The 26,671-nt window shown below is 41.2% G+C and overlaps 2 protein-coding genes across 4 annotated transcripts in view; one reads left to right on the top strand and one right to left on the bottom strand.

Annotated features, from left to right (window-relative positions):
* Positions 1-1,995, bottom strand: part of SLC25A15 (solute carrier family 25 member 15) — a 13,322-nt gene extending 11,327 nt beyond the window's left edge. For 2 of the 3 annotated variants that reach the window (XM_085060835.1, XM_085060852.1), the window contains exons 1-2: positions 1,882-1,995; positions 1,233-1,340 (exon numbers count right to left, since the gene is read on the bottom strand). The gene's annotated coding sequence lies outside the window, so the exon portion shown is untranslated. Of the gene's footprint in view, positions 1-1,232; positions 1,341-1,465; positions 1,703-1,881 lie in introns of those variants that run through there. The other variant, XM_085060843.1, reaches the window with a different exon arrangement.
* Positions 1,996-5,113: 3,118 nt separating this feature from the next.
* Positions 5,114-24,776, top strand: MRPS31 (mitochondrial ribosomal protein S31). The gene is made up of 7 exons (XM_085060820.1): positions 5,114-5,260; positions 7,438-7,725; positions 8,389-8,547; positions 13,011-13,157; positions 15,387-15,460; positions 19,755-19,898; positions 24,389-24,776. The coding sequence occupies exons 1-7, from the start codon at positions 5,157-5,159 to the stop codon at positions 24,598-24,600; spliced, it is 1,128 nt and encodes a 375-aa protein (XP_084916946.1). The 5' UTR covers positions 5,114-5,156; the 3' UTR covers positions 24,601-24,776.
* Positions 24,777-26,671: the final 1,895 nt, after the last annotated feature.

A 26,671-nucleotide genomic window follows, 5' to 3' on the forward strand; every position in this document is an offset into this window, starting at 1 on the left:
CTGTCATGTTCCTAGTGCAAGTTCCCCCCCAACGGACTATTCTAAATAAGAATTACACCTCATCTCTCAGGAAGGCAGCTGGAAAGCAGATATATACAGGTGACGTGTTGAAATAAAACATTCAAATTAATTCAGTTCTCAAGTTCGCAGAAAGATACTTTCACTGGGCAAGCAGTTAAAACAAGCTTATTTATCTGGGGAAAACAACTCAGCCAAGAGCTCCCACTGTTTCAGAACCATGTTGCTGAGCAAGGCACTGCGCTGGCAGTGCTGTCAAAAAGCTGCATGAGTCTTAAAACACACACAAATACACATGTGAATTAGTGCCTCATTGGCTTTTAAGCCTGTCTTCAAGAACAGTACATCAGTAAACAGAACAATTTTCACTCTTCTACCTGCTGTAATGCTGCTTTTGAAGCTTGTTACCTCCCAAAATATACTTTGGCATAATATGAATTGAAAACATAATTCCCAGTAGGCTACACTGAAAGAATCATAAAAAGACACATTAAATAAATCACATTCTTAATGCAAGAAACATAGGCACTTGAATACAAGCAAGGCTTTAAGAAAGCCTGTCTCTAAACAGATTTATTGTTCTTGAACATTAAAAAAATACACTAGTAGGCCAAATACTGTCACTCAGTGACTTTACCCTTCCAATCTATTTAAGATGTTCTACATAAATCTAAACGTAATGAGTTTAAAACAAAATAAAACATTGCTCTAGCAATAAATGACACTAACACATGCAATTTCACAATTATGGCTTCAGATTTGAACAGTTTTGCTACTGACAGCACAGCACACTAGGTGTTATTTCAAAACAGAGGCTCCAAGGCCAAATTATGCTTTGTTATCCTATATATCTCATTAGTGTTCACACAGCACACCACAGTTTTCCTCCTCATTTAGAGGAAAACAAAACAAATCAGCGAGACTGACTTTGAATGAAAGGAATTACTACAGAGCAACAATGGCCTAAGTTCTGTAAAATGTACACTGCTTTCATCATGCTGAGTGCTTATCGACTTGTGCCAGTCCCCAAAGGGAGCACATGCCAGATCACCCGCCAAAAACTTGGCAGCAGAAGGAAAAAAGCATATGCTTATACAAATATGGACCTTTCAAGAGACAAGGAAGTTTAGTTGCCTAATTCATAACAGCACAGTGCCACTTTCATAAGATTTAAGTCGCAGTCAAAACCAAACTAGTATTATATAAGTACCTACCTTTCTTTTTTCCCTGTTGGTAATAACACTACTATATTAAAAGTCGCTTGTAGACGGAACGAGGCAGCAGCTGCTCTGTCCCTTCCAAAGCAAATCCAAGCCTCAAACCTGGAAACGCAGAAGCATTAGTCAGTGTAACAGGTCCTGCAGAGCCCGCAGCCCCAGATGTTCCTCTGCCGATGCACTCTCCAAAGACAGATGCAGCCAGGAGGCAGCGCCGCTCCTTGCCATACCCGCGTGGCAGGCCGTAGCTCCGTGCCCAAGGTCACAGCAGGCCGGCAGCAGCAGCAGGGCACGGCAGGGCTCACGGCGGGCTGTCACACGTGCTGCCGGCGGCAGCGCACACACGCCGGCTCCCGCCTTCCTTAGGGAGGAAGGCTCGGGGCTCCCGTTCCGCCAACACCCGCCCGTTCGGAGCAGGAAGCCCCGGCCTGCGTTCGGCGGAGGCCGCCGGTGGCAGAGCCCGCCCGACCCCCGCCCGGCGTCTCTCCCGCAGCCTCACTTCCCGAGGGGCCGCGCATCGCCGAGCCCCGAGCCGCCGCGCATCCCGGGCCTGTCCGCTGGGCTCCCGAGCCCCGGGAACCCTCCGGCCCGGCCCGGCCCGCCGACAGGGCGAGCCCGCTGCCCCCCGCCCGGAGCCCCCACTCACCGGAGCCGCCGCCCGCCCAGCGGCCCCGCCGCCTCTGCCCCGAGATAGGCGGCGATGGAGGCGGCGCGGCCCGCCGCGGGCCGGGAAGGCGCGGGCCGGGCGGGCGGCGGGGGGGCTGGGGCTGGGCTGGGCTTCGGCTGACGGAGCAGGGCGCCGCCGAATCGATGAATTAAAACCACGATATATTTCTTCCATTTCTTGGTTTTTTTGGGTTTTTTTTAAATGTATGTTTGTTTGTTTAATTTTCTTCTAGTTGGGTGATTTTGTTCTTGTTGTCTGTTTTTTGGTTTTTTTTTTTTTTTTGTTTTGTTTAAAAGGATTTATTTAGGAATTACATACCTTGAAATAACAAAAGTTTGTGTATACAGAGGAACTGCCATGACTCCCAAGACACTCTCCCTAAGCTGTCACGTTCATCATCCTGGCTTTTTGGGACTTTGAGGTGCCATGTAGTAACCTAAGCCACTATGGCAAGAGCTAATACTTCTCGTACTCAACACCTTTTTTTTTTAATTAAAAAAAAAAATTGTTTTTCCTTTTGCTTCGCAGTTACCTGAAGTGCTTGCAATAAGTTTCATCAGAAACAATGAAACAATGGAACAATGTCTGGCTGAAAGCAGAAGGACACTGTACAGTCTGTGGAAAGGTAAATGAGCCGTAGCCATAATGTATTTGAGTGATCAGTCATACTTGAGATCCTCCGCCAGACCAGGCAGTGTTTCTGGGAAGCGCTGCATGCCCTGTGATCCCTGTTGAGCTGCACATGTGTTTGCGTGGGTTGAGACACGCAGACCTCCATATTTGAGCTTAGATCCGTGGTATTTTCCACCAAATAAAACTTATGGCTCTTACTTTCAAAACTCAAACCAGGGGAAAAGCAGCATAAATAAAATTATGATCCTAAATGTATCTTTTTTCCATCACTTTTAGTTAATTGAAGGATTCAGATTTCATTTTCTTACATGTTTATGTTCTTGAAATGTTAATTTTAAGTGGTTTATCTTAGGATCATAGAGTGGACTAGGTTGGAAGGGAGCTAAAAGACCATCTAATTCCACCCCCCTGCCATGGGCAGGGACACCTTCCACTAGACTGAGTTTCTCAGAGTTCCATCCAACCTGCAACTTCTAGAAATGGGGCATCCACAGCTTCTCTGGGCAACCTGTTTCAGTGCCTCACCACCCTCACAGTGAAGAATTTCTTTCTAATATCTAATCTAAACCTACTCTCTTTCACTTTGAAGCCACTCTTCAGCTTTCTTTCCCTTCAGGTAGTGGAAGGCTGCATTTTGGTCACCCTGAAGCCTTCTGTTTTCCAGGCTGAACAATCCTAATTCTCTCAGCCTTTCCTTGAAGGGGCGATGCTCCAGCCCTTTAATCAATTTGGTGTTCCTCCTCTGGACTTGCTCCAACAGGTCAATGTTCTTCCCATGCTTATGACCCCAGAGCTGGATGCAGCACTCCAGGTGTGGCAGTTATTAAAGAAGAACAGCCTAGGTTATAAATGGTTTCAGAAATGGAAATGTAATTTCTTTAATGTAAAAAAAAATGTTGAGTCTGTTGTAACTAGTGATTTTGAGTTAGTTGTGTATCTCAAATAAACAGCAATACTTAGAGATTACTGTTTCATTGCAAAGAATTATGACCTAAGAGCTGACTTATTTTTTAGCAGGACTGCAGGACTGTTGGAAGATCCAGTTGGTGAAAGCCATCTAAACTCCTAATGCAGTGAAGCTTGTGATTAATATACCATTCAACAAGGTGCTGCCTGCCATAACCATTTGTCAGCTGAAACACCAGGCCTTGAGCATTTCGGGATGCTTCTTCATAGCCACGTTTCAGGCAGACCACCCGGGCTGATCTGCTATTATTTGGCCCCTGCCTAGAAAGATGGAGACGGTGACAGCACTTGAAATGTTGCCTGGGAGCGTTTATACCCTGGAACGCAGCACTACAGCGAGCACATTGCCACCACGTGGCTATTTCTGCTGCCTGCACCCGTGGCTGCTCAGCCAAATTGTACTTTTTGTCAGTGCACCGTGCTGTTGTGGAGCACTTTTTTTGTTTTGAAGAAGAATTTATTTAGGAATTGCATACCTTTAAGTAACAACACTTAGTGTGTGCAGGGAAACCATGGAAGAACTGCCATAGCTCCCAAGAGATTCTCCTAAGATGAGGCATGAATTTGTTTGGAACCTATCTTCAAGCTTCCCCTCAAAGGATTTAGGCATGACAGAAATGGGACATGTGTGCAGCAAGCTTGGCTTGTAAGTGCTTTGCAGGAATGTGGAAGTGCTTTCTGGCTCTGAAGGGGGTCTGGCTTGGGCTATATGTGATTGGCTTTGGGACACGATGGTCCACTGTGTGACAGAGTGGCACAACTCCTCTTTGACAGAGTATTTTGGCAATGAAGGGATGGGTAACCTCTGGGAGGTGAAAAGCTGGTAGGGGGGTGCTATGGAAACGTGTCTGATGTGGAAGAGAAAAGGGTTCCCTTGCAGGGTGTGTTTCTTTCCATTCTGCAGGATACCAGCAGTCCAAGGCTATTTTCTGGGCTCTACACCATCTCCAGCCGACCACAGGCAGACCATTTGCCCCTGTAAGCCAGTTTGCCTTTCCTAATTCATATTGAAAGCCTCATCGTGCAGGAGGATGAATGCCAGTTCTTGGCAAGTACTGTCCCAGAATGGCAGCCAGAGCTGCAGAAACAGCAAAACTCACCCAGCACCTTGCAGCAGTGCTGTCCAGACTGTTTGCAGAGGTGGGTCAAACAGGATAGTACCACATAGGGTTGGACATGGAGGAAAAGGGAGATGGCTTGTGCAGGTAAGGCCTTGTGCAGGTGGTGGTGGTTTGTGTACTGATGTGCTAGTCAACTGCAAGAGACTGGACGGTGCTGGCCTTCTCTGAATAGATTGCACTAATGAAGGGAAGCCTTGGGGATATCTTTGAACCGTGTTTCAGAAGGATGTTGGGCCCTAACCTAATGTCTCTTGTACAGAGAAGCACAGAGCTGGACACAGCACTCCCGATGTGGCCTCGGCAAGGCTGAGCAGAGGGGCAGGATCCCTTCCCTCGCCCTGCTGGCAGTGCTCTCCCAACGCCACGGCCCTGCTGGCGCCGAGCGGCAAAGCTGTGAGGGACTGTCCGTGTCGGGACGGCTTTGCCAGGGAGCGCTCCCGGGCGGAACGCTGCTGCGCGGAACGCCGGTGCGCGGCTCGTGTTCCCGGCCGGCGGCGCGGGGCAGCGCGGGCGCGGTGGAGTAGCCCGGCAGCGATGTGGGGCGGCGTGCGGGGCTGGGGCGGCGGCGGCCTCGCAGCGCGGCTGCTCGGGGCGGCGGCGGCGGCGGCGGCAGCGCGGCCCCACGGCAGGCCACACAGGTACCGGCGCTCCCCTGCATCCTCACCTGGCCGGCGGTGGCCGGGCATTGCCGTGAGGCCGGGCCGTGCGCCAAGGCGCGGCCTTCAAAGGGACGGGTCGGGGTGGCAGTGACACCGGTGGGCAGAAGGCACCGGGAAATGGAGTCGGGCGGAGCGGAGGGCGTGGGCTGTGTCTCTCGTGTTGCTTTCCTTGCCGTCCTTCCCGTCTTGGAGTGGTGTGACGATCCGCATGTGTGACCTGACCGTAATTTTGCGCCCTGTATCAGCAGAGTGGTGCTGCCTGTTTGTTGGGCATTGTTACCTGCCCAAAGCACGGGCTGAGAGCAGTATTTGGGAGCTTTTCGTTTTTACGGAAAGATTTTAAACTGCTTTTAATGACAGCTCAGTTTTTTTTATTTCTTTTGTTTCCAAGCTCCTCGATATTTTTGAGCAAGCACCAATGCTGTGATGGCCTCATGTACAAAGCAGCTCGGGTTTTTTGGTAGCTGTGTTTGCTTACTGAGGCCAAGCTCCCCAGCAGAAGGCAAACTGGATGGTAGGTGGAATAACAGCAATGCAAACTGCAGGGAACTGCCTTTAAGTGCCTGATGCTTTGCTTTCAGTCTTGCTGTGTTTTCTGACTTTGTAGGCAAAGATTAGGCTGAGAAGGTTGGAGTTGTTCAGCCTGGAGAAGAGAAGGTTGCGTGGAGATGTAATAGCAACCTTCCAATATCTGAAGGAGGCCTGCAGGGAAGCCAGAGGGAGACTCTTCATCAGGAATATAGGTTCAAATTACATCAGGAGTAATGGGTACAAATTGAAGGAGGAGAAATTTAGGTTAGATATTAGGAAGAAATGCTTTTGCTTGAGGCTGTGAGACACTGGAACCGGTTGCCCAGGGAGGTTGTGGATGTCCCATCCCTGGCAGTGTTCCAGGCCTTGAGGACCTGGTCTAGTAGAAGGTGTCCATGCCCATGGCAGGGGGTGTTGGGACTAGGTGATCTTTAAGGTCACTCCAAACTCCTTAACATTCTATGATTCTATGATTTCTGAAAGCTTAAATAATTTTTAGGGGTCTGCAGCCTGAATTAATGAAAAAGGAGTTTGACAAAGACCTGTGGAGAGCAATGTAGTGTAAAACAGCAGGGCTCCTACCATCTTCCAAGTAATGAGGTTCTAAAGCTTTCCTTAACTTTTCTTGCTTCTCAACATTGAAATTTAGGGTTTAATGTGCTGACAGTTTGTTAAGTGCAGAGTGACTGAAGTGTGATGGCTGCTGAAACAGGCAGGTTTTCCTTTTTTACCTAAGGCAGATGTATTTGAGGAGAAGAGGTATGTCACAAGTCCTTCAGATTTGTGTATTGAAGTTTTTTTATTTCGAATCAAAATAATTTTTTCTTTATTTCTGTAACTTGAGGGTGATTTTTAAACAAAGTAAGTATTTGTGAATATAAAGGTTTAAACACTTCATTTTTGAATGTTATAGAGAACAGTGCTTTGAATTTTATGACAGTTTTCTAGAGAATGCAGCTCTGACTGTTGCAGAATCTCCCGAGCAGCTCCCTGCTGCCCCCGGCTTCTTTTCTTCAGGTGCACTGTGTCAGTTTCAGCTTCTTTGCAATGATGTGCTAAGCTAAGTCGAGGAGCTACAACCCAGATAACTCTTCTGTTTATTACTGGGTTATCTTGCAGTACAATCCATATTGCAGGATAGGGGAATGTTATCTGTAGTAGTGCTACAAGTGTGAAAACATGGGAAGGTAAATGTGTGTGTACAGTCTTTTCAAATGGCTGGAGTGATCTCTTTATTGATTCATACTATGAGTTTTGGTGAGTTTTCTATAGTACCAATGACTTTAAGTATCAGGTACTGGTAAATTCAAACTTTGTCTACTACCTAATGCAGAAATACTTTAAAAGTTTTAAGTTCTAATATTATTTCCTCCACAAATAAATGGTGTGTAAAAATGTTTATTGTTGTGATGAGGAAACTGTCAGTAATCAAGAGTTTGAAATGGAGTCCCAACCTTTCTCAAAGTCAAAAGGTACATATTTGACATGTGCTTAACATACTCGGGTTGCACTCAGTTGGGCCTAGACAGGTGTAACTGTTGTTTTGCAGTTTTTGGTAGGTTTACAAAATTCAGCCTTGGACCTTATTTGTAACTTCTGGTTTTTTTACTTTGTATATAATCTAGCAAACAAGAGCTCTTCAGCACAAGCAGTGTGCTTTCTACTGACAAAGATAAATCTGCTGCTTCCAAAGACAGCACCACTGAAAGGGCATCAAAGAAGAAGGAGGATGGAGCTGAAACACCAAAGCAGCAGCTGTTAGACATTATTGGTAATATGAAGGTGGAAGTGAGCTACAGGAAGAAACTCCAGCAATTAAAAGCCAGTGAGATCAAGAGGCAAGCTATGGACAAGCTGGGAGGCCTGGACAGTGAAGGTTCTGTGCCTCAGGGAACTACAGAAGACACGCAGCGGTAAAGTATAATAAGCTTTTCTTAGCCTGTCTAATCCTTATTTCAATTCTTTTTTTCATTATTTAGATCAAAATAAACCATCAAATGCCATTTCCAACTGTGGAAAAGAATCTTGTAAGGGAGTGAGGCATACAGATATAGACTGGAGTAAATAATGGGAGAATCTGGGCAAAAGGTGCTGTGTGATTTCTACCATATGCTGCCTTTTTCTGCAGTGAGACTCTGGAAAGGTAGCATTAGCACCTGTCTGTGGAAAGCTATTTTAATACAAGAGGGGAGATACTGTTCAGATGAAATACAATGGAACTGAGGGAAAAAAAAGTTTAGGAATGGCACGATGATTGTCAAGTCTTTGGAGCTGCTCCTGACCCCACAGGTCTGTGCTGCCAGTGATCTTCAAGCTGTGTGTCCGAGGGGCTGTGCAGTGGCACAGGGCTGCCATTTCCCCAGACTGGAGAACGAGAGCTCATCAGAGTCATTCAGCATTTGATGAGTAGTGCAGGATAGGGCAAACCTGGCTTTCCCACTGGCCACCCCCATTTGGGAGAATATCCGACTAGCTTCTGAGTTATTAAGACATAAAATGGCAGTACATAAATGACAATTTAAGTATATTAAAGTCTTTTTTTTTTTTTTTGTTTCCATATCTGTTGTCTCTTACAGAGGCAAGCTTTTAAATCCAGAACTGGTGAAGGCTGCTTCTGCAGTTGCATCTTCCCTTCCACGCAACAAGAAACAGACAGAATCAGAACTCCTTGCACAACTACGAAGACATGAAGAAACCACAGATCAACAGAAGAAGGGGGGAGCTATTAACATACGGTCTGTGTGTTGATTGTTTTTCTCAGTTATGTTTGAAATTCTGATTTTGCAATGTCATCCTGAAGGTGACTGCTTTCTGTGTTGGAAAGATGGCCCTAAAAGATACATTTGCACATCTTATTCTGGGGTTTAATTAATATTAGTAACATCATTGGTCTGGCTATAGCAAGCTCTCTAAATTTTGCCGTCATCTTTCTAAAACGGTTTTGCAGAAACAGAATTGTTTTCCTGCCCAGGATCATTGCTTTCTTGGACAGGCTAGCAAAATAACAGCTCTTTTTGTGAGTTTGGTTTTTTTTTTTTGGTCACAAGCTTCCAAAATTCTCACACAATGGATGGATTTGTAGATGTTTCAGACGTTCTGTCTGGACTGGTGAATTTTCGTGACAGCTCTGCAGAACTGAACTAGAGCAGCTCTGTTTATAGCTCCACCCTTCCTTTCAAAACTTTCCAGTCAACGCATGAAACTCATCTCTTGGCTTAACTCTGTTTCCAGTGCGGCTTTCAAACAGATGAGAAACATTTGTTTGGAAACTCAAACAGTTGTGCATACTGCTCTCTTGGATGATGGCTAAAGACAGATTTTTCATTCTATTTTTGTTTTCAGCTAGTATTCAAATATATGATCATAAAATAAGGCATTAAATCCAGGTGAAATGCTGAACCAAACAGAAAATTTGATCTTTACCAAAATACGAATGTGAAACCTTTCTTTTTGTCTGTTTGCAGTGTGAACTGCAAGCTGCTTATCTTAGTTTTATTCTGTGAAAATGAATTTGTCCCATATGAGGATCTGAGCTTGACCCACCTATTGTTATTTGTAGGTTATGTGTGCTCTTACTTGTAGGGATCAGTAAGGGATCTGCTCAGGATGATTATCAGTGTAGTGCAAACAGAGCTAATAATGTTTGTGGCTGATGTCTGCCAGAGTGGAAATTAAGGAAGAAAGAGAGAGATGCTTGCAAACAGGTTGAGTTAGATGGTTGCACAGAGACTGCGGTATACAATGCTCAGTGAGTAACTTTGTTATGCAGAATATCTGTTTTTCAGATATAAGGACTGTTTATGCAGAGTATATGTTCGTTAAAGTGTTGATTACCAGGGAGCTTGTTCCCTCACTGTCACTGGGATCTTTAGAAGGGCAGAATACACAAATGTCTTAATAATGGAAGGGGCTGTGGGTGGCCAACTTAACATGTAATTTGAACCTACTTGAGTACCTGAGGAGATGGAGGACCACAGAGGTACTGACTGAGCTAATAAGTGCAGTGGCTAAACTGGCATGTGCCTGTCTCCCTTCCTTAGGGTGCACATGCTCTTGTCTAGGTGTGGTTTCTCTGCCTGTTGGCATCACAAGCTCGCTCTCTCGTCACCCATGGCACTTTCCCTGAAGCACTGACCCAGCTCTGGCTGCAGTGGAAGAGACGGTGACTAAGGAAGTGGTAGTCAAAGCAAAAAGGGTTTTTTTCTCTTGAAAGAAAGCTTAATTTTTTAAAAAATTTTAAAGCTGCAGCTATATAAAGCTTCTATATTTTTGATTCATGGGTTAAGAAGTGATATTACAACATTTGAAGACATGCCTGAGGATTAAGCACTATCATTAGAAAAACGTATTTTCCTCAACCAGAACCAGCCTTTTTGGAATGTCATGGCTGGCTTGCTGTTCTCTGAGTTGGCAAGTTGTATTCCCTGAGGCAGCTTTGTGACCTAGCTTTGTTTCCCCCAGCAAATATACTCCTCCTCCTGCCGCCATTTGCTGAAAAGTTTTAGTTTTCTTCCTTAATAGTTAGGTAGCAGAAACTCTTATCAATGGATGAGTTTTCAAGAAAGACCAGCAATTTGTGCTGATTTTCATGACCAAAAAATGGGTTATAGTAACCTTCTAGAGCTAGTACTGACCTTTTAGTTCTTTGAGATAAATACAGTACTTTCAGGTCTCTGACTAGTATTTAAAAATGTTGATTTTACAAAGTCCAGCAGCCCTCAGACTTGATTTTGCATGATTTACGCTCTGCAATACCTCAATCCACACAAAACATGAAAATATTTTTAATATATCAGAAAGCATTTAGTTTTGTTCATACATGGCTATTTTGTGTTGAATTTTATTTGACAGAGAATATGTGCAATTTAACTTCTTTTTTTGTATAAAGGTTTTGCTTTTATTATACTGACACATTTTAAAAGCCAATATATATTCCTCAGTTTTTTAATATATTTAAAAATTAGGTACTGTCACAAGCAGAGCCATATAGTGCTGAACTGCAAAAAACTGGGTACTGCTATTGTGATTTACAATATGTAATGAATTGTGTGTTGTCTAGATCTTTTGTACAAATTATTTTTACCAGGATTGTGGCAAGACCTCCAGAGGTCGCTGTTGTATGCAGTCATCTCATTGCCTTGTAGAAAGGACGAGGACAGTGTGTTTGCTAGGAGGGGAAAATATTAATGATACAGGAATTTATTTTTCTCAGTGTGGGCTGAAGTTTCACTCAATGGAAATCACAACAGCACTGCACCAAAATAAAATCTGCAGCCCTACAATTTCAGCTTCTGTTTTGGGTGAACAAGAAAAGTAATTCAGAGCTTTGGGTGGAATATATCCAAAGCTCCTTGGGTCTCCATTTTAAGTATTATAATTATTGGCTGATGATCAGGAAAGAGAGTGTCTGTGGTTGTTACAAAAGTCCTACCACTTCCCATCTCTGGACAGCAGGTGTGTTTAGGAACTTAAGTTTTTAATGTTGTGTTGGAGCACGAGGAAATATGTATTATCTAACCACTATGTAGAAATATGTAATAACTAACCACTATGGGTACACTGGGGTTGGAGTGTGACTTTTTAAACCAATGTTTCTCATTTCAAAAGGCATTAAAAAATCTTTGTAGTTTTACTTTTGTTAGTACAAGTGCACTTTTAATGATAAAGTGATGAATGTTGTTGCCAGAAACCTTCATATATGAATGGTGGGGCGACATTACGATTTCCTAGTGAGGAACATGATACATTAACTGTGTCTTCTGATAGCTTGGTAGTGTAGTCTTTCCACATCTACAGTGCAAAACTGCAAGTAAATCAGGGAAGAGAGCTTCTCTGAGCAATCCTGACTCCCCTGAAGCACAGGAACACACCAGCCTTTTAGGTCACAGCTGAGTCAAGCTGTTGGGCTGGGCTGTGTGTGGCTGACCTTAGGAATTGTGTCCCTTTGACCCTCATAAGTGTGTCAAGCCTCTGGCCCAACACCAGCTTGCTAATACCAGTAGCCACTTCATAGAGTAATTTCTAATGTGAGATATGCAACTAATCTAAGATCGCTTTTTATTTAAGATTAAAATTAAATTATTTAAAACTTGTTTTCAGATGCCTTTATTTCAGAGTAGGTACTAGAAGAACTATGCTATTCTTGTTCTGCCATTTGAAACCACATCTAAGACTGAAGAGAAATCATGCTGTGTTTCTGTGGCAATTAGTGTTTACAATTTTCCAGAACTATTTCTTTCTTGTCAGTAAAATCTCTTTTGACTTAAGCTGCCAAAAGCATAGTTTGAATTTCTTTCAGATTTTCATAAAATGGATAACATGGTATTTTTGACTTGGCCTATTTTTATTTTTTGAGACCATATTTATGTCTTCAAACTTGAGCACTTGGGATGACTGTGTGTGACTGGAAGCGGTTGGAAGGAGAGGAGGCTGTGAGGAAGAGTTACCAGCTTGGCCTTTCCCAGCCAGCAGAGTTGCCAGTGAAGGGAGCTCAAGGCAGAGGCAGAAAAGTGCTGCGTTTTGCCCTTTGCAATCAGAATGAGCTGCGTACAGTGCTGGAACAGATCAGAGCATTTGCTCTTCAATGTATGATTTTCACTCCAGAATTATGAAGGAAGATGTGGTCTGTTAATGCTGTAATATGATTATGCAACGCAACAGATTGCAGTGGATCAGGAAAGGTGACCTACTTATTAGGGTGGCATGATTGGCCCATGTCAGCTGATGTGTGAAGGCAAGCTTCCTTTTGGTGTGCAGCAGCGCAGCTCTGTCCCTGGGCAGTGTTGGTTCCTGTCCAAAAAACGGGTGATTTTTACCTCCCTGTTTCATCCTCTTTCTTGTTTCCAGAGAAATTCCCCATTTGCTTAAGTGAAACATGCCTAGTACACTCTGTGAACGTTGGTATACAGACACCTGATTTTCTTTTTAGTTGAAAACTAAATAATTTAAGAAAGCATTTATTGTAGATTTAATAGGCTAAAGTAGCACTTTTCATATATAGGATGTAACAAATGGTTTGAAATGTCACACTTGAATGTTTGATGGATTAAAGATGGGTGTATTTTGTGAGGAATGTATAATTCTGTCTCATAGAGGCTTATGAAACAAATTGAGAATAGAGTTTCTGGGTAATACATATGACAAACTTCCTCACTTTGTCAGTTTGTTGAGTTTTTACATTTCATGTTTTTAATTTCAGCAACGTTATTTCAGAAATGACAGTTAAAAGGCAATCCCCAGCTCAGAGGGGTGCAAGGATAACTGGTCGCATTTCCTTGCAGTTGGATGAAGATGGTCAAAGAATAAGGCCTGGAAGATCATCAGCTCTGTCTATTGACTCCAGAAGGTATTTTTGCTGTGTTCACTTCCAATAGAAGGAACATGCAGTTATTAATGGATGGTATTTTAAATTTACTTGTACATATTTATGTTGCAATACATCAGAGCTTAAAGAAATTACTTAAATATTTTTCAAGAAAAGTACTGTTAGCATTGAATTGAGCTATGAGAACATGCTAGTTAATGGTAACCAGCTAATCAAATAAGGTGCATTTTTTAATATTAAATTTTAGATAATTAAAAGTATTTGGTGCTGAAATGTAATTGTGCTTGTTTTAACTAGTTCAAATTATTCTTGCCTATGCATAATACGATTTTATGTCACTTTCTTAACTTCTTGGGAAATGGAGGCTTTGAAAGCTTGCTTTCCTCATCTGGAAAACTTGATAGTATTTTATGTTTAGAAAAGTTTCATCCATTCTGTTGGGATTTGAAAGAAATAATAAAGTTGGGTTATTTATTTATTTACTTATTTATTACCATCTCATTCTGTAATTGATTTCTTTATTATATGTGATGTTATAATTGTCTGTGAAATTAACTTCATAATTTACATGTGATATTAGGGTACTCCTTAACATTATTTTACTGCTGTATTATGTGGCCACTCTATTTTTAGTGAATTAAGGAGTGCTCTTACATTTTTGCTTTACTCCTGTAAGCTGTGCTTTCTTGCCTGTAATCTTTCGATTTTCCCATGGCAGCTGATCATTACATTCCTTCTCAATGTATTCTTTCTCTTGCAGTTTTTAGTAAGATTAACGTCTCTTGTCATTAATTTACTTTGCAAATTAATCCCCTTTTTGGGGGGTTAGGGTTTGAAAATTGAGGGAATCATTTGTGTTTAGATAGATGATGGTGAAGACAGAATTTGGGTAACAAAGGAAAAGAAAAGCATAAGTTTATGGGGGAGTAGATGTACAGTATTCTGTGTGTGGTGAAACTGTGCTTGGTATATAACTTCAGAAGCAGCACCTTAAAATAGTTTTTAAAGTCCCTGTAATGAGTAAACAGTCTCTAGTTTCAGGCCTAAGTTCCCTCCTGCACACCTGAAAAATTTAATGGGTTTATTTGTCAACTGATAGTAAGAAAAGAATGGGTTAGGAAGAATACCTAAGTGTAAGTCAAGTTGGTACATTGCAATGAAATGAGGGATGTTGCTTTATAGTAATTTAAACTTCTCATTTTAAAATAAGCGTTCTTCCAAGACATGCATGTATCTTTGGCCACTGTCATTGGGAGTTACACACAGATAGGAAAATGTAATCCTAAATCAACATTCTTTTAAGGCTCTGTAACTAGATTGCTCTGTGTTGAAATAGATCCAGGGTAGTTTCATCACTAAAAAGTAATATGACAAGAGCAGGTTTGCAGAAGTGGTTGAGGCCATTAGAAATCTCCAGTAAATCCAGAAGGGTTGAATTTTAAGGTCAGAAAGAGTAGATCTTGCCACAGTGACAGTGGATATGTAATAACAAAATGTAGGAATTGTTAGAATTTCAGTGGAAACCTGGAAGATGGTATGATTAAAAGCATAATTGATTCTAAAGACATTGTTTTTTCTTTGTTTTCATTTATAAGAATTTGATTACTTGTTGCACTCTTTTTTTTTTTTAGTATAAGTTTATGGTAATGATAAATGTGATTGAAAATAGATGGTCAGAGTGAAATATTTTTATATTCAGAAGAGAGACCATCAGGGTCATGCAATTGAAAATATACCATATGGATATACTCTGACTGTTTGCTGCATGGCAGAGAAGGTAGCTGTGTAATCTTCCAAAAGGGCTATTTATGTCATAAAGCAGGAATTATTTGATTTAGCTGTTGCCTTTTCTGTTCCTGAGTTGTGCAATATTTTTTTTACAGGGAAAAACCCAAAGTCTTCAGATAGTTGCAACTTTGTAAAATCACTTAAGTGCTGTGGTTTGATACTGTTTACCTTTGTTCAGACTCCTAAATACTCAGTTAAAATTGACTAGAAATACCGTGTGTGATTTATGCTCTTTCTTTCACATGGAAATGTTTTGAGAAACTCTCTTACAAAAGAATAATAAAGTCATAAACACTTTCTCTGATTAAATGGCTGAAGATTTAGTGAGAGTCAATATCTTTTTTTTTTTTGGTCTCCAGAGATGTTAGTTCATGAAAATATTTTGTGCTTTTTAATTTGTTATCTGGCAACGTTGTGAGGTCTTGTGAAATACTAAATATCGGTTTTCTTTTTTGTTTATAGAAGTCTCAAAGTAGGAAAGAGGCTTAATATATTCACTAAGGCTTCCGGAGAACCAGAGCACGCACTGAAAACAGGTTAGTGGAAATTCAGTAATGAAAAATGCAGTGAGGCTAAGTTCTGCATTTTTAGAATATCAAGAGACTCATTTTTGTTAGGAGACATGACCTGTTCTCTTTCTGCTTTCAGACTGATAAAAGAAATTACTACTTTGATGTAGCTCTGATTTTTACTAAGTGCAACTTCCATGCAGTGTAATTGAATGTTTTCTGTACTGATCAGGGCACTGTGTTAGGGAACTTAAGAGGCATAACTGGTTTGTGGTCACAAAGGTCAGTCTAATGTCTGTGAGTGTAAAGCCAGCCTGGAGGATGGGTATTTTGGCTCCAGTTTATTTGGTCAAGTTGCAATGAAATGCGAGGCTGTGATCCCAAGAGAACAAGCATGCCCTGCAGGTGCCTAAGCATAAGCAGGGTAGTAGAAACCCAAGAGTACACATTGGATTGCTGTGGGGCCTTCTTTTGTTTAGTGTTCCAGATGGAGCTGGGAAGATCCCTTTGGTGACTGACACGTGACACCTTGCTTCTCCTGTTGTAAAGTTCTTCATGTGTGTTTAGAACTGTAGGAAGTTTGGGTTGGAGGAGACCTTTAGAGGTCGTCTGGTTCAACCCCCCCTGCAATGAGCAGGTACCTCTTCCACTAGATAAAGTTGCTCAGAGCCCCACCCAACCTGGTCTTGAATGTTTCCAGAGATGGAGCATCTACCACCCCTCTGGACAACCGGTTAGTATGTTGCCACCCGCATTTGAAAAAAATTGCTCCTTTTTTCTAGTCTGAATCTGCCTTCTTTTAGTTTAAAACGCCTACTCCTTGTCCTGTTGCAGTGGGCCCTACTAAAAATTCTGTCTTCATCTTTCTTAAAATTTTCCTTTAAGTATTGAAAAGGTTGAAAGTATTGAAAAGATAAAGTCATCCTGGAGCTTTCTGTTCTCTGTGAGGAACAACTTCAGCACTCTCAGCCTTTCCTCTTAGGAGGAGTGTTCCATCCCTCTAATAATCTTCATGGCCCTCCTCTGGACCTGCTCCTACAGGTCGATGTCCCTCCTGTGCTGGGGACCCCAGAGCTGGATGCAGCATTCCAGGTGGGCTCTCATGAGAGCAGAAAGGCAGAATCTCCTCTCTCAGCCTGTTGGCCACACTTCATTTTACAGTTCCAGCTGGCTTTCTGGGCTTTGAATGCACATTGGTGGCTCATGTCCAATTTTTTATCCACCAGTATCCCTAAATCCTTCTTGTCAGGACTGCTCTGTCCATTCATCCCTCAGTCTGTGTAGATGCTAGAGGTTGCCCCCACCCAGGTGCAGCACCTTGCACTTGGCCTTGTTAAACCTCATGATATTCCCCTGGGCCCACTGCTTGAGCTTATCCAGGTCCCTCTGGGTGACATCCTGTCCTTCAGGGTGACAGCTGCACCACTCAGCTTGGTGTCACCTGCAGATGTGCTGAGGGTCCACTCAATCCCCCTGTCTGTAATGTTGATGAAGACACTGACAATCCCGGTCCCAGTATGGATTCCTGAGTGACACCACTTTGTCATTGCTCTTCATCAGACATTGAGCTCTTGACCATTGAATGCATGGTCTGAATAGAGCCCTGGAATGGTCCATGAGCCCTGGACTATCTGGATGTGACCACACAACCAGGTCCTTATCCACCAAATATCCATGCCAAAACTCATGTGAGATAAAAAATACCAAAACTAAAGTCAAAACAGGTGTGACTCACCTTCATATTCCCTGAATGGCACAGCTCTGCAGGAGCAGTTTTAATGCTGCCTAACAGGGATAGCTTTCACTCATGAAGACTTGGCTTTAGTACAGGCTGGATTTGGCTGAAAGTGTGTGAATATGGGCAAGTCATGTAAAGAACTCCCTCCCTCGCTTTTCTTTGTGAGCAGTGAGACTGCATTGTTAACATTGATCTTTAATACACTGTTTTCCCTCAGCTATTCTGAGGCCCTTTTAAAAAACAGACATTATTCCATTGTAGTGACTTAGAACTTTATATAAAGCCAGCAGTGACAGAAGAAATAGTACTCCTTGTTGATATCTTATAAAATTATGAGTATTTGTTTCTGTTTCAAGAGTAAAACTGTAAGTTTTTGCCAGATTCTACCTGAGTAGTTTTTTATTTTCTTTTTGTACACTTGAAACTGCATGGAGATACTAATTTGATTACTTAGTTTTTAAAATAAAATGTCATATAGTGCTATTTGCATATTTTCAAGCAGCTGTGAACTTTTTGAATACAGCCACCTCTATGGAAGTTGTTTATTAGAATGGAATTCAGTTTGCTATTTAAGACTGCCAGTATCGTTTAAATTGGTCTATTTTACATGTGAAAAACATAATGAATGATGTAGTGTTTGTTTTCAGCTGTCTTAACAAAAACTGTGTTCAAGAAGATAGGTTTTGAGTTGAATCAAATTTACTCAGGTAAAATAGTGAGAATTTAAGATTTCTTTTTTACATGAGCAGAATGCAGATCCAGAGGCTCATAGTAGTCACCCCAGGTAAAAGGTGAGATGCACTTTTTTTTTAAACACAAAATTGGAATATGTACAAATTGTTTAAGAGAGGAAGTAGACTTTATTGTATTTGTAATTAGATGTTAAGAAGTGAGTTTCTTTCAGCTTTTTGTGTGGTGTTTCCTTGTTTATTCCAGGTAGCCTTGAGGAAGTATACAATATATTCTAGACCAGGAAGCTGATTACTTGGCTTCCTGACTAAGTCTGATGACAAAAGTTTTTTTGGGTGTTAATCTCGGGAAATACCAGTGTGATACTTGATACCTTGATCCATTTGTTTCCATTGTCTTGGCTCATATTAATGGAGTTAATGGGTTAAAATATTGCTTATAGATGACAGAAAAGCAAATATTGTTTTAAGTATTGAGTATTGATTTTGAAAACTTGAATGTTAATTGGAAAGGAAATTGGCATCCTGAAAATACTCTTCATAACTGTTAACATAAAATATAAGTATCGTTTTCTGTTTCACAAAGGTAAAAATATAATCTTTATCACCTTTACTGCAAACTCAAAAAATGGGTTTCTGCTTTCCTCTATTAGAGGTTTTATTAGTTTTTTTAGGATATGGACAATAGTTTCATTCTGGTATGGTTTCTCATATTGTTTTGTAGCTGTATTTTATTCCTGCCTCCAGCCCTCAAATTGAAGTGGTCAGCCTGGTAATATAGTTCTGGAAATTTCCCTCTTAAGGAATAATTTTCCTAAGTATATTCTGATTTTTTAAAAAAAGTTTCTGAAAACACTTTTCTATGTGTAAAAATACTGTTAGCCCTTTCATTGTGTTTTTTCTTAAAGGAGGGGGGAAATTTTATTTTTTAGTTCAGTTGAGTTGTAAGCCACTGAGTCAAAAATGAAATTACATCTTGGCCTCAAGTACTTGCACTCAGGAGTAGTAAAATAATAGCTGATTGTCCATGATCCACTTCAAGTGGACTTAACATTTGAATTCACAGGAAGATCTGTGTTCCAAGGAGCTTAGGGTGAATTGATAACAGAGGGAGGCAAGAAAACAAAGGGGAGTGCAGCTTAGTTCAGCTCACTCGACAGCAGCCCAAGGCACTCCCAGAGGTCCCTCCCTGTCCTGTGGTAACAGCTTGTTCCCTTCAGTTCAGCGAAGCGCTTCAGTCTGGGCTCGTGACCAGTTCTCCTGGGTGGAGGGACAGGAACTCCTTAAGAGGAGTTACTGCTGCGATATGAGTGCACTTTGATTCTAAAAAAGAAAAAAGAAAAAAAAGCATCAGGAAAGATGCATCCCTAAAGGAACTGTTTGGCTATGTGAAAAGAGTAGAAAGTCACGATTTTTTGAGCCCAGAAGACAAAAACTGGGACACTTAAGAGTGTTGGGGAGGGAATTGCCATCATTTGTAGATTTGTTTCTCTGAAGGAGAATATAGTTGTGAAGAGCCTGAAAACTCCTGTAGAAGTAAGATTCCTTTAGCAGAGTGCACCAGGCAAGTTCAGAATTTGTTGTATCCACAATTTTTGAAAGACAAAACTGAAGAAAGATTGTGGTAAAGTTAAATTTCTGCTCTATGTGGAAGACATAAAAATAAATATTCTCGTAGAAGTTCAGAATATATTTTCATCAGACATTTGAGAATTTAAGGAACTTTCATGCCAACAGAGAACTCTCATTTGAGAAAGGTGGTGCTAGTATCTAAGGTACAAAAATTTCACAGCTGAAAGTATTTGTCTGTGTGAAGACTAATGTTAAAGGACTTTGTTTTAACTAGTGAGAAGTCTGTGGATGCTGACAGATCTTTACAAAATTTCTTTTTTAGTATCTTCCCCAACAATTTGGGATCTGGAGTTTGCAAAGGAGGTTGCAGCAGTAACTGCACAGCCTCCCCGAAACGGTTTTGAGGAGATGATCCAGTGGACAAAAGAAGGAATACTGTGGGAGTTTCCAATTGACAATGAAGCTGGTATGTGCACTGTGAGCTTTTATTATCTCTCTCAATTTATCTTTTTTGAAAATTAGAGCATGTTTGACCTTTGGCTGTTTTAACATAGTGTTTCAGCTATGAATCATTGTAAACAAACATAACTTCCCAACTGTCCCAGATCAGAGATGCTGCAGATGAACTCATTCTGGCACTCTTCAGGTGAAGTCGTGCAGGTGGTTTGGCTGATCTGAGGACTGAGTGCTGCCAAAAAGGGGAGGTTTCCCTCCCTCCCTCCCTGATGCTTTTAACACCAAAAGGCTGTTCAAGTCTCTTACATGATACCTTTTTACTCTGCAACTTCTTTAAATTAACCTCCTGGCAGTAGTTGGGGAATCTTAAAACTGCTGTATGTGTTTTATAACGCTGATTTTGTTCTTTGGTGTGGCTCTTGGACCAAATGTCTAGCCAGATCCCAACCAGCTATCTGCCAGTTCCATATCTGGGCAGGCCAAATGTTAAACAGTTGTTTGCTCCCTTTGTTCTGTCTGTTTCATAAGAATAAACAGTCACAATATTCACTCACTCTGGGCATCTATGTTAATTAGGCATCTTTGTGCACAGTATTTTCTTTTATTACCATAAAAAAAAGCTCCGTGTGAAGTTATGCCAGCAGAGAGAGAGAGTGAATGTTAAGGAAGTGAAGAACAACTACACAAAGTGTGCAGTATAGGAAAGAGGACTTCTTAACTTCAGGGAGAGCTTGGCTGTGGGTTTTGGGGTTTTTTTAAGACTTTAAAGACGTCAAACAGAACTGCTTTGTAATGATTCAGTGACTGAGAGAAAAACAGGTTAGTATCTGAAGCTGGGAGTCTTTGAAAATCTGTCCTATACTAAGTTGCAAATTGAATAATGTGCTTCATTGTTTCTTAATGTTTATTTTCATCCTATTTGGCAGTTTCTTCACAGAATTTAATCACTGCCCTCAGAATTGATCTGTTCCATCATGTAGAAATCCAAGTACACTCTAGTCATGTTTTTGCAAGCTTAAAACCACTGTGGCCAATGGTTTTTGTGTTGTTGTAATGTGGCTGGAACCCTGCTGTCTGGGGCCGTGAGTTGACAAAGTGTCTTTGGCGGGCAATGGTTTCCCTGTTGCAGCCGTGCGGCTGGAACCGCGCTGTCTGGGATGGGGCGGGGAACGGACAAAGAGTCTTTACATATAGTTACAACAAGAATCTGTATTGATTTGTCCACAAAGACTAGTCATGTGGAAAATTCCAGTGGAGCCTTCCAAAACCTGTCACCTCTCAGGTTGAAATACCAAGTCAGTAAGTTCTGTCCTATCAGACTGCCAGCCACAGGCTGTTAATCATGTCAGGTGTGTCAAAGCACGGTTAAAACCTTGAGAAGCTTGCTCTGAGTATATCAACATGCTGTAATTTCAGTGTCTCTGCAAAAGAAAGATGCCCCTTTCTGCTGTTCATTTTGCAATTTTGTAACCACCATTTCCCGCATTAGGAGGACATTACTTCAGCTTGTTCTGTATCCAGAAATGTGTGATTATCCCTCTGTGCCACATGCACGAAGAAGCACGTATACTCAGTTTTTAGCATTATGAAAGCCTTTAAAGTTTTAAACTAAATACAGAAAAGAAAGACAACCTCTTATAACTCTTTTTCTTGGCTCCAGGGCATCTCTGGTGTTCTCGTTAGAGTGCTTCACCAAATGCTGTGCTTTGTGGCATCAGGGTGAGGTCATGATTTTTTAAATGATTTTGGTGTGAACATCTGAAGATGTGGCTAGACATATTGGCTTGCTGCAGTGGCCAGCAGCAGTCTTCTCCCCCACACACCTTACTGCCCTGTTGTTTGCTCTTACCTGCATGTACTTTCCCTTTTCCGATGCAGTTGAGGTCACTGTTAGGCAGAAAATTACCTTTTTTTTCCCTTTCCATCTCTCTAGCCTCTGATTAATTTTTACCAGATTAGCAAACCATTAGTATAGCTTGCATAACATTGTTCTCACTCCTCCTTCTTTCTGCTTGCCTTTCCTGCTTCTAGTAGCTTTAATGCTTCTCCATGACTGCTGTGGCAAAAAGTTGGGAAAGACATTTGTTTATGCCTCATTTATTATTTCTGTGCATTTCTGGCATATGACACAAAAAGCCAAAGAGGACAGTGCAGGTTATAGGTGCTAATTTGCCTTAGTGCCTCGTTATTGAGGAGCAAATGCTTTTGGTGGGCCAGAGATTGTTGCTGCACAGGCAATAGTCAGGTCTCAGAAAATTAATTCCTCAGTTGCCTCTGATGGCTTCTGCAGGCAAAAGTTCACCAAGTCCTGTTCTATTTGCTGTTTAGCTGAGATGCTGTTCCCAGCAGAGAAGTATTGGATCAGCTTGCCAAGAGGGTTGGCAAAGTTACACAACCATTGCGTTGGAGTTTCTTTACTAATGCTGGGTCAGTTCTAGGGACCTACTGAAGAGCATGATTGATGTAATTCTAAAAATCCTAAAAGGATAGAATGTTTTGTGTTGAAAGGGATCTTTAAAGATCATTTGGTCCAAACCCCTTGCCATGGACAGGGACATTTTTTCACTAGAACAGAATATCCAGTCATCTTTATAGCATGTCAGCAGCACTCTGTATAAGGGATGAACATCTGTGTTTGGATTGACATGTTTAAGGTTGGTCATGTCTTCGAAGGATTAGTGTTTTAGCTAGAGAAATTCCCCAGACTTAATGTTTTGTAGTATGTAGGGGGTTAGAAATAGGATATTGAGGGGGTGTCTTCTTGTTTTGGGGTTGAAAAAGAAAATCCTCTACTTTAGACTCCTGCCATGCATGTTCTTTCAAATGAAGTTTCTGAGGACAGTGCAAGAGAGGCTGAGGGGACAGGCTTGCAGCAGGAATTTGGGCTTGCTAGGGGTGAGGGGAGTCATGCAAGCATATCTCATCTAATCAGTTCCCACCAGAGGTTTCAGCCTCTGGTGCTTGAGGCAGTTGTGGTCTCCTTTTTTGTGATGTACACTTTAGTCTTTCAAGGACTGCAATATGTGGTCTAACTGAAATATTTGGACTTAACATTCATCCCCAAACCATGGATGGTCTTTGACAAATGGGAGAGCAGAATACATGATGTAGTATTCCCTTCTCATCTACATTTTTGTCAGACTCTAAATGGTTTATTTTGGGTTAAAGATGAAAATTGGTGAAATTATTTATTAGACACAATCTGTCCTGATACCCTGTATCTGTCCTCAGAAGAAGAGCATCCAGAAGGCCAAATTTTACTGTCAGTTTTACTCAGATTCTTTCAGAAGTGAGTTTGGTTGGTTTAGTTCTCTTGGATTTTTGGAAACAGCAAAAGTATGGAAATCTGGAAAGGTTGTTAGTTTGGAAAAGCAACCGGTAGCATCCAGGTACAATAAGATTCTACCTCCCCTTGGTGGGGGAAAGCCAGCATGGGTGGCATAGCGAAAGGATCACCACTGCTTCTGTCCATGGATGTAGTTTTCCAAGCTCAGCAGAAGTACATTTTCTGAAGCTTACATTACTTTTTTTTTTTAAATTTTTAAAAAAATTTTAACTTTCAGCATAAAGGAATAAGGAGAGAGCTTCTGAAGAAGAAAATACGTTTTTTTTAAGAACAACAGAGATATATGTGGTGTGCAACTGGTGTTGATACACTCACACATTTCTGGGAAAAATCTGGGGGGAAAATAGAGGTATTTCCCAGCCTCTTCAGATATTGCAGTACCTGAAGTTTAAAGCAGGAAAGAAGTAATGCAAACTTAATAAATACAATTTGAATGACTTTTCCATCCCAGAGATGTGTGTCATTTCTTCTGCAACTGTAGAAGCTCTTACAAAGAAGGAAGCCTAGAACTTACGTGGCTTAATTATCTCAATTTTAATACTCTTGATTTAATTTTGTCAAATAATATAGAAAAACACCTTCTTTGGTGATGGCTATGACTTAGAAGCAGCTGATGAGATACACAACACTTTTACATCATCATACACTCACAGATTCAGAAAATGTCAGAAAAGTAAATTTCTGTGCCCATTTGATAGCACTAGGATGTTGAAAGCATGACTTGGAATGGACATGTAATGCTGTTCAGTATTTGATACTTTATGAGGTTGCCTCATTTGTTCAAGACTGTCTTGTATTCTTTAATCCTCTGCAGAATTTAGGCAATCAGTGTTCTCTTTAAAAATGTATTAAAGTGCCCGTGATCTAAAAGGTGGTACCAGTGATGAATCAAAACTTTCAAGTATTGAACAAACCAGATTTTAGCAAGAAGATTGATTTATGGTTATAATTATTCCTCCTACTTCCACCCCAGCATCAGCTTTTATCAAGATTACCAGCCAAAAAGTTGATTTAAATATTACATATTCTTAGAAATGTGAGCAGAACCATTAATTTTACTGATTTAAGATTATTTTCAAGCGATATTTTTTACTTTGTTAAACTTGCTGTTATATTATAACAACTTTGTCTTTTTTTCTTTGTCTTTCTCTTAGGGATGGAGGATGATGCTGAGTTTCATGAACATATCTTTCTGGAGAAACACCTCGAAGCCTTTCCCAAGGAAGGACCTATTCGCCACTTCATGGAACTAGTCATCTGTGGGCTTTCAAAAAACCCATACCTCAGTGTTAAGCAGAAGGTTGAACATATTGAGTGGTTTCAGAAGTATTTTGAGGAAAAGAAAGAACTTCTTCAAGAGATTTGAGACTTGGGAAAGTGCTTACACTTGAAATTAAGAATAATTATATCAAAATGATTCTTATGGATGTCGATGATCTTATCTGTCGATGATTTCTTATGGATAGAAATACTGTCAGTGCATAGTGATCATGTGGCCTGAAAGCTGTATTTTCAACAATAAACTGAAGGGTCATATTTTCTTATGTGTGTGTCTGTGTGCGTGTAGATACTTTTGACAATGGAGGAACTGAAAAGCACAGCTTTGTGGAATGTGCATTTAAAATTTAGTTTATCAAAACTATTGTCTTTTAAATTTTAAACTAATCTTTGGACAATACAAAATCCTAGGTCTAGTTCCACTTCTACACCCTTCACAGCTGGTCTGTATCTTGACAGGTTGGATCATCTTTCTTGTTCTGGAAAACTTGCAATGCTTTCATTTTGCTAATTCATGAACCACACTGGCGTTTGGATGGTATGAATCCTTTCTGCCCTCCTTTCACGGTCTCTATTGGTTCATTTTAAAGTTTTTGATGAAGGCTAAGTGATTGGAATGGTGCGCTTGTTGGTTCATCTGCTCAATGAAAGGCTGTTGTATTGCTGAGATGTGTGCACAGCATAACACTGGCAAGTTACAGAAAATAACAAGGGAATGATGTTCCTCAGGGGTTGGTATTGGGACTAGTGCCACCAATAATGGCTTTAAACTGTAGGAGCGATGGTTTAGATTAGACGTTAGGGAGAAGTTCTTTGCTATGAGGGTGGTGAGGCACTGGCACAGGTTGCCCAGACAAGCTATGGATGTGCCATCCCTGGAAGTGTTCAGGACCAGATTGAATGGGGCTTGGAGCAGCCTGGTCTGGTGAAAGATGTCCCTGCCCATGGCACAGGGGTTGGAACTAGACAATCTCTAAGGTCCCTTTCAACCCAAACCATTCTATTATTCTACAGCCTCTACTGTCATCTAAACATCCATTCTGAAGCTTTTGACTAACTTCCCATCAGCATTGTTCAAAAATGGGTCTGGATGCCAAGTAATCCATGAAGTGCTGTTTCACCAGAGCAAACAGTGTTATGATGACTCAGCTTGGAGCTGAGACCTTAACTCCTGCATCTGCAGGGCAAGAGAGAGGACTTTAAGTTCCTGGCAAGGAGAGTTGTTGCCTACAGATCACATGATGCCACTCCTATCTTCGGTCTAGTCCTCTGAGGCTGCTTCAGCAACTCCCTATATTCTAGACAAACCTTTATTCCAATTAAATGTGTATGGTCCTTCCTATCTATTAAACTATTGTGATGTATTTTACTTCAGTTAACTTTTGTTAAATTTTCATCCTTAACTACTCGTAACCCAGGATTCTGAATGACCATCTTGCTGCTGAAATTTACAGAGCATTTCCAGCCCTGCATATTGTGTTCTTCCTTGTTCTCCAACCACGTTAGCAACTATTCACCCTATAAACACACTCTTGTTTGTTTCTCAAGTTTCCTTGTAACTCAAGCAGGAAATAGGATGAATATAGAATTCATGATAGAATGAAGGTAAAACACTGGCTTTGTATGCAAATTGATTTTAAAATGAGAATGACACAAAAGCGAATGACAAATGAAGAGTTGGCCTTTCTCTATGAGTTGGAATATTGTTGCTGTGTTCTGCTTCTCTTCAGGATGTGAGTTTGTCCTGGCAAAGGGAAAGACTCAGGCTGTGGAAAGGAAAAGCAACTTTTTGACTTTCTGACTAAGAACAGCAAGATTCAAGTTTTACAGAATTTTTAAAGGCTTCCTGGCTTTGGAATGGAAAGAGAATTATATCAAAATATCTCCATTTGGTACTATGATAGTTTTAATTTTTGGTTCGATGCCCAGATATGTTTTGCTTAAAAAATACCATTCTTCCCAAATTTCTACCAAACTGTAACGCACAGCCTGTGTTCTGCTGTTTTCAAGCCTTTTCTAAAAAAGGCATAGTGACTTTGAAGTCAGTGCGGCATTTTAGAAATAGCTCCTCTTGTGTATTTGCCTGTAGTCTGTGTTTTGATAAGAAAGACAGGACGCTCACAGGCTTGGCTCTTGCTGGAAGAGGTTCAGGAGTGCAT

Source organism: Lichenostomus cassidix, chromosome 1 (genome assembly GCF_008360975.1).
Source record: "Lichenostomus cassidix isolate B80296 chromosome 1, HeHo_3.0, whole genome shotgun sequence".
NCBI classification, from domain to species: Eukaryota; Metazoa; Chordata; class Aves; order Passeriformes; family Meliphagidae; genus Lichenostomus; species Lichenostomus cassidix.

Coding starts and splice junctions, on each gene's coding strand:
- MRPS31 (XM_085060820.1), top strand. CDS start 5,157: ATGTGGGGCGGCGTGCGGGGCTGGGGCGGCGGCGGCCTCGCAGCGCGG. Junction 5,261..7,437: donor CCCCACGGCAGGCCACACAG/GTACCGGCGCTC, acceptor TATATAATCTAG/CAAACAAGAGCTCTTCAGCA. Junction 15,461..19,754: donor AGAGCACGCACTGAAAACAG/GTTAGTGGAAAT, acceptor TTTCTTTTTTAG/TATCTTCCCCAACAATTTGG.